The sequence below is a fragment of the Aulonocara sp. 'chitande type north' Nkhata Bay genome, linkage group LG11, assembly GCF_057382095.1.
Source record: "Aulonocara sp. 'chitande type north' Nkhata Bay isolate Kocher_YH1m ecotype deep benthic linkage group LG11, A_spYH_male_GT1.1, whole genome shotgun sequence".
Taxonomy (NCBI): Eukaryota; Metazoa; Chordata; class Actinopteri; order Cichliformes; family Cichlidae; genus Aulonocara; species Aulonocara sp. 'chitande type north' Nkhata Bay.
In genome coordinates this window covers 10,015,772-10,028,258 of record NC_141354.1, presented here as the reverse complement: position 1 = coordinate 10,028,258, position 12,487 = coordinate 10,015,772, and the positions used below count along the sequence as shown (strand labels likewise).

Genomic DNA, 12,487 nt, shown 5'->3' with positions numbered 1-12,487 from the left:
CCTGTGACTGTGAGGCTAAAGCAAACATGTCTCCATTCTACTTTAAAGTCTCCCTGAATGGTTCCCAGGCTTTCGGGCGACCAAGCGGAATGATGAGATGGAAAGGAGGAAGCAGGGGGAGTAATGCTACAGCTTTGTATAGAACCTGACCTCAGCTACAAGCACCAAACATCTAGCAGGATATGATGCGAGCACAGACCCTTATATTTACATGGATCATGAAACATTTAGCCTCTGTCCTAATTAAGTACATTATTGATGTATGTCTGTGAATATGACCAGGTTTCTGCTGCCACTTCTTCACTGTTTTAACATAAAGGTTCCTGCAGTCTGGAGTCCAGTATATCACAGCTTAACTTGTTAAAGTTGCTTACATTTCTATGATCTGTGTCTCTGTTAGAAATATGACTCCTTTTTGTTAACATACATCTCCTATCTGGAGATAAAATAAAGTTAACTAACAGTCCACTTAGCCAATTAATATTTTCAGCACCATATATCAATACACACAATTCAATCCATTTTATTAATATGTAGCAAATTTAGTTAGACATGTATGTGTGAATAACCAGTTCAGGTAAAAACAAACTCAAGACAACAGTGTCTGACTGAGGAAGGCTAGGAAGGACCACAGATGGAGAGGAGGCTGGCGGTAACAATGCCTATGAATGTGGCAATGAATACCAGCTGTAAGAGACAGTGACTCACACTAGCTTGAGATATTTGGCTTTGGGTGGCCAAACACCAGTTCCAGCTTTACAAATTGAACAACGGCTGAAATGTGCGAGCTCTGCTCTCTAATATGCAAAAGCACTCAGCAAAGGGCCATAGTCTATTTACCTAGTAAAGCCTTTGAAATTTGGAGGATTTCTTAATTAGAGGGAGCAGAGAAATTAGGTCATGTCTGTGGCAGTAAACAGGAAACAAGAACTGGGAATCCTTTATTTTTAAAAACTAATTACTAGCACTACGGTCGATTTCAGTGTTTTCAGAATATTGTGTTAGGAATTGTACCATAAAAGCTTATTTCATATACCTTTTTGACAACGACAGGTGGAATTTAGGATCAGTGACAGTCCACCTGGTGTCATTTTATTTTACAAAGCCATCGTGGGTTTGCCTGGTATGGTGTTCTTAGGGCAAGGGTTTCAAACATAGGGCCCACATATGAGTGCGAAATAGCAACAACATTTCAAAAAAGACCTAAACCATTCAATAATAAATAACTGCAAATAAAGACAACAGTCTCCTTTTGGTTATAATCGTCATGACTGAAATCAAGTATAGCATTAGTTCCAGGCCAGGAAGTCACAGTCACACCAGCTGATCTCAGGGCTAGCTCACATTAGCTACAGCCTCAGCTGAGGCTTCTACCCATCCTACTGGCATATCTCCTATAGGGTCCACTATTTCATTTTCTAATCGAACATTTCTCTCATTAATCACTCCCTCATAAAGTTATGCTATGCACAATGTGCACCAACTTCTACTTCACAAGTGAAGACTGTATATTTAAGTTGGGGAAAAGAGAGTGTCTTTATTTTGGGTCTTTTTCTTAGGAGTTTACCTTTATTATTGGCTGCTGAATTATTACAATTGCTGAACAGCACAAAATGCAAAGATAACAGGTGCTTTGTGCTGTAGTGTCCTGTTTTCCTTCTAAGTTAGGGAACTGTGTCACCTAAAAAGCCTTAAGATAGCACATCAAATGTTAAAGCTTACATGTTTTACTCATTCTTTGGAAAAAATATACTTATCATGATTTTGATGCCAACAACGCCTTTCTTAATGGCTACATTTTGAGCAACTTGCTAACATCAACATGCCAGTGACATGCTAGTGATATAGAGTCGGGGCTGAGTGGAATATCCTTTCTGCTGTCAGAAAGAAAAATATGTGTCTAATCTATTTTATTAATATTAGTTTTAAAAGGTCAGAGGGAAACCAAATAGTAATACTTCATTATACGAGGGAAATCAACATGCCAGACCATGGCAACCTTTTCAATAGTCATCGAGTATTTCAGTTTTAATATGAGTGGTTCACTGAATGATGTTACATCCCTCTATTTCTTTTCAGACCACTTGCGGGTCTTCCAAGACCGGTGTTGGGTCACCTTACATTTTTCAGTAACAGACTAATGTAACTACTGTACTACATTCATTCTTCAGTTATTTGCACACTTAGCAAATAGATTTTTAAAAAGCTAGCTTGTTATTAAGCTGAGTAAGACACTTAAGCAGCAGCCATCACTCAAATTCAGCAGGTAACAAAAGCAGTGGCAGTGGCGATCACTTCAGTCTCCTTGGGCTTGTTTTCACCTTTATCTACGTATTACATAAATTTAAAAGCAAAAGATCATATATGTGTCCTCATCAGGATAAGGATTTGTGTTGGCATGTGGAACTGAAGTCTAAGGTTTATATTGTTAACTAACAATTTGTTTCAGGTAATTCAAACACAAAAGTAACGTGATGCAAAGTGTAACAAATTACTTTCTCCAGTGAGTAATTAAGTAACAAACTAGATTACTTCAAAAAAGTAACACAAAATATATAATGTGTAAAACACATTATATATTGGCATGGCTGAAATCAGATGAAAACTAAAACTGTTAGTTTGTAGGTGGCATGTCCAAGCTGTACCACAGCAGCATGTCTGCCACACCTGCAAAGTCTGACAACAGAAATCTGAACTTTTTTTTGCTTCTGATACTGACCAACATAATAATAATAATATATGTCAGTGCAGTTCTCTACATCGAACCTATTTTAAAACAAGTGAATTCAGTGAAATTCACATGATTACATAAAAGTTGAGTAATAAGAAATAGTGCAGATGACAAAACGTCATATGTCGAAGCATAGGCTTTTTCCTCTTAGGCATAATTTTTATCCAGTTTCCTGGCCACGCTGCTCTGGGCTCTGACTATCATATGACTGGGAACAATTACCTTGGTTTTCTTGGAGATGTAGAACCCAGTGAGTTCACATATAGAACAGAGAAAACCTTTGAACCACACAACATTCTTTCCCCCTTAGTAGTTTGCCTCTACTTTTATGCTGTCTGTTTCTCTTCTTTCATGGCAGCACAAGCCTTAATGGGAGAGTAAATGCAAATGAACATTAAACTCGCAGAGAAAAGACACATAACATCTGACTGAATTTTCTGTTTACATTAAACACTGGATGTGATGTTAAACTCTAATCCCTTTCATGGCGTTAAAGCTCAGGACTTGAAAGAGCACAAGGTATGCACGGTTAAACTTTGGCAGAGGGGAATGTGATGAAGCATAATCCACAAATGCCTGAGGTTACACAGAGTCACAGGACTAGGATGCTCCACTGAGGAGTCAACAACAGCCTTTTTGCTAAAGCTGGCGCACATAATCATCATATTTATGTCAAAATATCTGCAACTCCAAAACAAAAAATGATCCATTTTTAGTGAACTCATCTATTCTGATTATCAGGCAAACAGCGTTAGGCTGCCTTATGCCGTGTCGGTGAATCCAGTTCACTGGCTATGAAGAGAAGCAAATCATCTGACATTCACAGCCAGATCATTTGCAAGAGTTCCTGCTGTTTGAAGCCGTGTGCAGATAATGCCCATCACACATATGCTCTTGTTCAGCTAGCTCTGGGCTAATTCCACACTGCATGCTATAGCAGAACGCCTTCAGTCCTGTCAAGCATCAAGCAGCTCCACCAACTTGCAGTAGCTTTCTGATCCATTCTGCCACACACTGCATTGTGAGAACTCATTTGTGGTGCAAAGCTGCTTAGCGGGGATTTGTCTATACAGTTTCCCATTCACTGCTTCTACAGCGGACTGCATGTGTATGTGCTCGGGTTATTTCCTGACAGTCCATCTGTTATTGCAGCTCTATTACACGGCAATCCAAGTCCTCAACGCCTTGAAAGCTACTGCGCGCTATCTCTAATAAACTGGGACGAAAAAGTGTGGTAACTGCAGTGACAAAACAGTTCCTAAAACTAAATAGCAGAGACGCCAACCCCTCCGTACTGTAAGACATTTCCAGAAGCTATTATCACGATCATTAAGAGCAGCTGATAATAGTGCAGTGAGAGTGCACACTGTCAGTTTTACAAAGACATTTAATTAAGGGTGAACATTCTCCCAGAGCGCTCATCAAAGGAGGAGGCCTTGCTGGGTGACATTTTAACTAGTCAATCAGAGTAGCCAGCTGGGAACTCTGCAGCCGAAAGAGGAAATAGGTTGGTAGAATAGACAGACATACAGTAGATACAGACTTTATTAATCCCATATTCAATTTATTACAGCAGCACAAGGAAAGGAAAGGAAAAGAGAATTAGTGATATATTAGAAAATAATAAAATAAAAAAGTAAGTAAGAAAAATAAAGTAATAAAAACCCCAAACTGCTAAAAATGCAGAATCAATAAAATACTATATAATAGTAATTTTTACTGTGTACAAATTTGACTTCACATAGTGTGATACACTGGAAGACATGTCACAGAGATATTTTTTTTACATGTACATTAAGTGCAGTGGGAATGATATATATACATGCATTTGTTTGTAGGTATTTATCATGTGTGCATATTTGACAGTCAAACTGCTGTTGGCATGAACTGTAAAAGTAACCAAAACAGAATAACTGCTACAGCCGCTCTGTGTTTCAAACGGTCAGTTTACATATCAGCTTTGGAAGACTCATCACGGTAAGTCTTGCTCAGCCTGTGAAAACAGTTCTGTAAAATGTCCTGTCGATCTTCAGGAGATTTTCAGTTCCTGAGAAAATAACCCCTGGCTTTGGATTAACGGCTGCAGATTTAGAACAAAAAACTGTACACAGACCCCAGAGTTTGGAAAATTACAGGAGTTTGTGAGGCAGCAGTGAGGCTACACAAGCTTTACCTATAGCGACTAAAAATCAAGCTATTTTAGCTTTTGTTTCTTTATTTCATTGTAATAAACCTAGATTTATGTAATGGTACATTTGTCGAGTAATACCTTACAGAAATACTACAAAGTTTACTTTAAAGTTTAAAGAAATACTACAGTTTCCTTTTGCTTGAAGGTTAATTTAGAGGAATGTTCAGTTTTTCCTCCACATCAGAGCTGATGATAACTGTTCGCTTGGTTCATAATTCATTACTTTGCCTCTTAATACCAGCGATCAAGGCTCATTATCCATCTGTACTGTGATGTCATGTCCAGCACGCCTTTTCAACAACTGACAGAAAGTAAGAACAGAAAGTAAGGACCTATACGATTAAGAGTTCATCCTGATACCTCGAGCTGAGGTCTCATCATCAGCTACAAGGACACTTGGAGAGAACATCACTGGCCAAGATCAACACCCTAGTTTATGTTTTCACCACCTGGCTACTATTTTTTCAGTGTTACCTGTGGTTTGCACCCTAAGGTAGACCAATGATGATCTGATTTCTCTCTCTAGGACAGAGCACTGCTCTTCTATCTACTTTAGTCTTTAGTTGTCCTTCAGGGCTTATGGCGTTACTGGGCCTCACAAGTTTATATAGATTTTTTAACAATGAAAAAGATGATTTGACCACCCTTAATAATTCTGCAGTCACATACCTAGAAGCAGAGATATTAAATGCAAATGAAACACAGAAGTTTTCTCCTTAATTTCTCATAAACTAACAACAAACCACGAAACTCTCCCTGCTCGTGACAAGTGGATAAACCCAGAATCTTAGTTTCATCCTTTTTCTATCAGGACCGGCTCATCATAGCATGATGTCGACTCCATTTTTTTCGCAGTGCGTTTTTTTCCGTATGAATTCTTCTCAAAATTTAAATAGTTTTGTAAATCTGAAATTACTTCAAGGTATTAAAAAGCACATCTCATTCCTGTATCAAAAAATGCCCAGCTGTCAGCGGTTGTCATGACATCAGGACACTAACCACAATTTCGCTGCTGAACATGCAAAAAATGTGTAAATACCTCAGACTGGAGACAGTCTGGTATTTGCTTTGTTGGACTGTTCAGGTCTTTGTAAAGCCTAAAGTGAAATCCATTCCTTACTGAGAAAATGAAAGCACATTTTGAACTTGTTTCATTTGTTAAAGGTATTAGTTTTAGAGGCAGGGGAGCCAGAGCAGTGGCAGTGCAAACATTAGGATTAACACACACATATCTGAATGATATCTCTGTTGTTGTGACTGACTGCTAGCTTACTGTAAGTAGCTAATGAAACCATTCACAAAGAGTAAATATTTAAAAAGATTATCATGTCATTATTGTGGACAAGAAGCCATTATTTGTACGTACAGCCACATATTTCTCTTCATAAGTAACTCGCTAATTGAATGATTGGTTGTGTTCCAGAAAATCTGCATTTGCTCAAGTCTCAGATTTAATCAACTGCAAACAATATTCACAAACTAACTCCACCCAAAGTAATCACTTTGTGTGAGTACACTCATTTAAAACACGTTTGAAATTAAATTTATTTATCATTTATTTCCACTCAACAAGCGGATTCCACAACATATATAAATACCAAATAAAAAAATAGATACCAAATTCTATTCACCTGCTACTCTATAAACAAGTAAATACATCCACATACAAAACATGTGCAAGTGTGTGATGATGAAATAAAAACAACAACAGCAGTATTAGAGTGCAGTTACTCACCTCTGTTGTTGTGCAAGGGCTGTATTTACCTGCAGATTAAAAAAAGAAAGCACTGTTATCATGAGCAGCAAAGAAGCATGAGGTACTCGAACTTTGATGCATAAATGAAAGGTAGCATATTATTCAGCTACAAATCCCGGTTCAGCTACAAAAGTTCTTTTTCTAGGAATAAAACAGCACTGACAGGACTTCCAACCAACTACGAAAACTGATTTACGTCTTTAATATCAAGGATGAGAAATTCTCAGAGAACATAATATTACTGGTGCAGTGGTGTAGTTGTTAGTGCTCTTATCTCACAGTGCTTCATCCATCCATCCATCCATCCATCATCCATCCATCCATCCATCCATCCATCCATCCATCCGTCTATCCATCCATCCATCCATCCATCCATCCATCATCCATCCATCCATCCATCCATCCATCTTCTTCCACTTTATCCGGGGCCGGGTCGCGGGGGCAGCAGCCTAAGCAGAGAAGCCCAGACCTCCCTCTCCCCAGCCACCTCCTCTAGCTTATCCGGGGGAACACCAAGGCATTCCCAGGCCAGCCGAGAGATATAATCTCTCCAGCGTGTCCTGGGTTTGCCCCAGGGCCTCCTCCCGGTGGGACATGTCCGGAACACCTCACCCAGGAGGCATCCTTGTCAGATGCCACAAACTACCTCAGCTAGCTCCTTTCGATGTGGAGGAGCAGCAGCTCTATTCTGAGCTCTTCCCGGATGGCAGAACTTCTCACCCTATCTCTAAGGGAGAGGCCATCCACCCTTTGGAGGAAGCTCATTTCCGCCGCTTGTATCCGTGATCTTCCACATTCTGATGCTTAGTTTGAACTTCAGCAGGCTGTCTTGACCATATCTACATGTCTAAATACTTTAGATTGCTGACCAGTGATTGACTGATTAGATACGTGCATTACAGTTTTCTCCATCCCTATGGACTGGCAAACTGTCCAAGCATCAGGTGAGATGAGATGTTAGTCTGCTTGACAATAATATTAATTCATCTGTCTTACTCTTATTTGTTGTATAGATTTGGGGCATAATAATCACCAGTGTTATTGTTTCAGATGTCACATTTTACAGTAAAGTATCATCACAGGATTTTTAATATGTAGCACTTGGGACTTATATGCAGTTCCTCTGTGGTCAAGCACCTCCTATTTATCAGTGATAACAAGTTTGATTTCTCAATAAACTGATTTTGGCCCTCTTTGTTCTTGCCATCATTATGCAAGCTGGAATCAATTTCAACAAAATCTCTAAGCTGTAACTTATTTATCACTTTGAGTATCATGACCAGTGACGACAAAATTCTCCAGTCGAGAACCCGCGTTGGATGAATGCGCTCCCTTCAAAAGGAAGAATGTAGCATTTCTCCCGGCTACATCAGCAGAGCTTTTACATCATGAGTAAACAGCCTGTAAACAGATGACCCTCTAAACAAACCCCTGTTTTGTATTGTAATACGCAGGAATGCAACATCATGGCACCACTGACATCAGCCCACAACTTTAACTCGCATCAGTAGATTTGAATGCCGTGCTGCTGAGGTGAAGATGTGTCAACTGCATCTAAAATGAGCAGACAATCAAATGTGCCTTCAAGATGAATCAGTCAAGGAGAGTACTGGCATGAAATTCCATCTATTTCTAACAGGCATGAGCAAAAACATTTACAGTCATTGAGATGTAATAAAAAGTGTCAGGTGGCCTGGTTAAATGCTGTATTACATAGCAGACATAATGTGGGTTAAACGGCAACAGAGTCTAAAACAAACTGTGTTAGGATTTAACTTGAAGCCATGTTAGCAGATGATAGCTTCAAAAGTCCTTAACCTTTAAAACCTTTACCACACATTTATCTCATTATTTACATGAATTGCTTTGATTATTAAGCTTGTGCATTAGGAAGACAAAAGCACAGCACTTAGTAAAACAGTTTAGCTCTATTAATCAATAAACATGCAAACACATTCTCAAAATTACAGAATATAATGGATAACTGAATGAAAATCCCAACTATGACTCCAAACAGTAGAAGTTGAGTAGAAGTAGAATGCTGAATACTGTATAGCCTACATTAACCATTTAAAACCGTTTAACAACTGTTACATAATAATATTTATGCGATTGCACTCGATAAGTTCAAAATCCGTTCATATGAAAGCATTTGGTGTGTTATGTATGTAGGCGGAGCCAATAAAGCAGTCTGGGGATCATCTGAAGAACCATAGGGGTATATATTTAAAAAAATAACCCTCTACTTTTCTCTGACAAACTTAAAAAATAGTACAAGAACAAACAAATCCAAAAAACATATTGATATGCAGCCACTATTTGCAGCATGATGTCACAGTACACAGGCAACAGAGGAATAAAGGCTAGGATGACTCATTCTATAACCATATAGACATACAGGCCAAAACCAGCATGAGCATCACAGCTGAGCCTCTCAGATTTGCTCAAAGACAAAGCAGGATGTGAAATGTATTGAATCAAAGGCCATAACACTGACTCAGCAGGGTTGTGTAACAGTGTGTGTACGTCGGAGCTGAGTTGAGAGCACTTCCCTCAGGCCCTCAGGTAGTCAATTACAAAGACAGAGATGGATAGGCATTAAGTCAGTCTGCTCTGCACTCTTTGGGCAAATGTAAATATAGACGAACATGAACACACCAGCTCTTAGTCTAACAACATCAGGTGCTTAGTTTAAGCAAATGTTCACAGACGCACCCACAGAATAAGGCAATACAAATATCACATAGCATGCAGTGTCACCTGTTTTGTTTTGGTTGGATTCCAGGCTTATCCCTCAATTTAAAAGCTCGACCGTGCTAGAAAAAATATCCACAAACACTAACTCTGCCTCATGTTACACATGACCCACCATAAAGTACAATAACATCAGGATTACAACACTATAGACACACTTTAAAGGCCCGTAGGGGTAGCTTGAGAATATTACAGCGGTTTTTCAGTTGGCACACTGCTACTACTCTCTCTCTGACTCTGTTATATTTCCAGCATGGCACTAAAAACACTGCTTTAACTCTAACTAGCTCTTTTTGTTTTATTGCCTCTCATTAATTGTAGCCAATGAATGTGGCTCCCACATGTAGAAGTAACAACTAAATATAACCAAGACCTAAATGAAAAAAACAAGGGTGATGTATCACTAATGGTCCCTGTTCTGTTCAGGCACAAGCAGGGCAACAGTCCACGCCTTGATCTGATCAGTGCCCGCATTTCGGCTCGTAATCACATGCTTTAATCAGATGAAGCGGGATGAACAGACTGATCTGATACGAGGTGACAAAACAGGCTGACGGGCTCTTCATAAAAATAAATAAATAAAAGAGATGAAACCACATGATGCCCACACACGTGTGTTTGCTGAGGAGGAAACAGTGAAAATGAGCGGAGACGCATGAAGCCATGTGAGGGAGAGAGCGGCGGGGGTTTGTGATGGTATGTCTTTGTGCAGATGAGATCAGGTCATGGAGCCTTAAGTACTGGTTGTTTTGGTGCTACATGATGCAGATTATGGACTAATCCTGACATGCAAACTGAGCACCTGGTCAGGAAACACACACACACACACACACACACACACACACACACACACACACACTTATGAATCTTTCACGTGTGAGCTCAAAAACATGTGCGGAGCTATTTACAGGATATTTTTGCATCGCACCTCTATAATAGTCTCACTGGGGCCCTTTCTTTTAGGTTTATTGTTAACATTATACTAGAACGTGTTGGAACAACACACGTATATTATTTAAAAGACCAGTGATGGTTTGGCCTAGATCTGAGTAGCTCTAGGCACAATAATATTTTACCTTCACAGCCCTGGTGGTCCACCCTCACAGACCCGTCCTTCTGTATCCTAACACCCCCCGGTCCGGATATCCTCCTCGGTGTAGCCGCTGATGATGCTCCGGTGGCGGCAGCGCCCCGGTGCTCCGTCGCCAGTGTTCTACAGCACTGGTAGCACACCGCCCATGCCTGTTCCTCGTTGATGGGCTGGTTATAAAGCCTCAGTATCTCCTCCAGAGACAGATCATCCGCTCCCGCTTCTTCCGGCGAGTTCATCGTGTTGTGATGCTGCTCCTCATCCCGGCGAGTCGCTGCAGCAGCATCCTTCAGCCCTCTGTTGTCCCCGCCGCATCGTCGTCCATCCATCCTTTCATTATCTCAGTGCAGGAGGCCCGATGGCGAGAACAGGTCCAGTCTCATGAGCGAGTACTGACCCGGAGGCATCGATGCTTCCCTCTTGTCTCCCCAGGTAACAGCAGCAGCAGCAGCAGCAGCCAGTCAATCAGCACAGCACTGGATCTGGATCTTTCCCCGCCCGCCTGATGTTCAGGCTTTGCTACCAGCAGTCATAAGATACGGTGTGTTTATGCGATTAAGCCCGGCTCGGTGTGTGTGGGTTTGTCTCACATCGCAATTCAGCAAGCTAGGCTCAGTCATTTGTCACATGATCTCTCTCTCTCTCTCTCTCTCTCTCTCTCTCTCTCTCTCTCTCTCTCTCTCTCGCTTTCTTTTTCTCTCAAAGTCCTGAGTGTGGACTGGCATCAAGTTAAAGAACTGTGGCCCCTGTAACACAGTGAGTTGTTTGGTATTTTGAGTAATCGCAAAGGGTCTGCAATATAAACTAATGTCTGCTCTCCGTTATTACCTGTTCACACGTGTTCACATGTGTCCCTGTAGAATCTGAGGTCTAATAGTCCTTTCTGAAGTTGGTCTCTGTGACTGATGTAAACATAAAATGTACCTACTCTGCTCGTTTACTGCTGCTTTCTTAATATCCTTTTTGGAGTAGACTCCCAGTTCATAACTTTCTTCTGTTTGGCCTGAACAGAACGTTTGAACGCATATCTGCCATTTCCCCCCCAGCTATTTATACATCTAACAGTGTATAAATAGCAGTGCTTTTATACACCATTTATACAACAGTTTAAAAGGGGAAAACTGAAATGCAGAAATGCAGGTGGAGAGTGAGTCTGTCATGGGCACTAGGTTTTATGCCTAAGTTTTGAATTGTTGCTGATTGTTTGGTGTTTATGGTGTTTTGTTTTCTAGTTGATATTCCCTGTTTGGTTCACCATGTTTATATAGATGGGTTTTCTTTTAAATTCTGTCCCTTTTTGCTGTCTAGTTTCATTTTGTACCTAATTCCACGAGTTTTGTGATATCCTTTCTCCCCTGTATTTTCCCACTTTTAAGGTTTTGTTGTTTCTTTCAATGCCATTTCCTCATGTTATGTTTACTTTTTTATCCAAGTTCCCTGTTTAATTATTGCCATTCATTTCCTGTTTTAGTTTGCTAGTTAGTTGTCTCCTGTGTTTGGTATTTACTTTGTCACCTGCTATTTGAATTGTGTGCACCATTCTTCAGTGTGTGTGTGTGTGTGTGTGTGTGTGTATAAGCCCACTCAGTCCTTTAACAGTGCTTCTCTTTATCCTTTTATTGTGTCTAGCATGGCTTAGTTCCTTTTATTTCTACTTCTAACCAAAAAGGTGGATAATGTCAGCAGTTAAGGAACATTTTGACATGCTATCGCCTACTAATAACATTAATCATTCTCAGAGAGGATGGGTAGATGTGTGTGTGTGTGTGTGTGTTTGTGTATTTATATTAAACATACACATATGGGTATTCTACAAGTGATACATCATTACATATCCACTCGAGTCCACATGTATTATCAGAGCAGGGCTGCTGTAAATCGAATGAGCAGCAGGTGTCAGTACTGTGCTGTTGAACCGGGCTTCATGTGATCTGCCCTTTGGTGAAGCAATTGGCTGGAAAGATT

At 40.2% G+C, this 12,487-nt stretch overlaps 1 protein-coding gene across 6 annotated transcripts in view; it reads right to left on the bottom strand.

The window, feature by feature from the left end:
- LOC147318517 (protein spire homolog 1-like) overlaps positions 1–11,093 on the bottom strand; it is a 36,812-nt gene extending 25,719 nt beyond the window's left edge. For all 6 annotated transcript variants that reach the window (XM_086310488.1, XM_086310489.1, XM_086310484.1 and 3 more), the window contains exons 1-2: positions 10,509–11,093; positions 6,658–6,686 (exon numbers count right to left, since the gene is read on the bottom strand). In XM_086310488.1, coding sequence (XP_086166614.1) covers positions 6,658–6,686; positions 10,509–10,851 — 372 coding nt within the window. In that variant the 5' untranslated portion in view covers positions 10,852–11,093. The remainder of the gene's footprint in view (positions 1–6,657; positions 6,687–10,508) is intronic.
- Between the last annotated feature and the right edge of the window lie 1,394 nt (positions 11,094–12,487).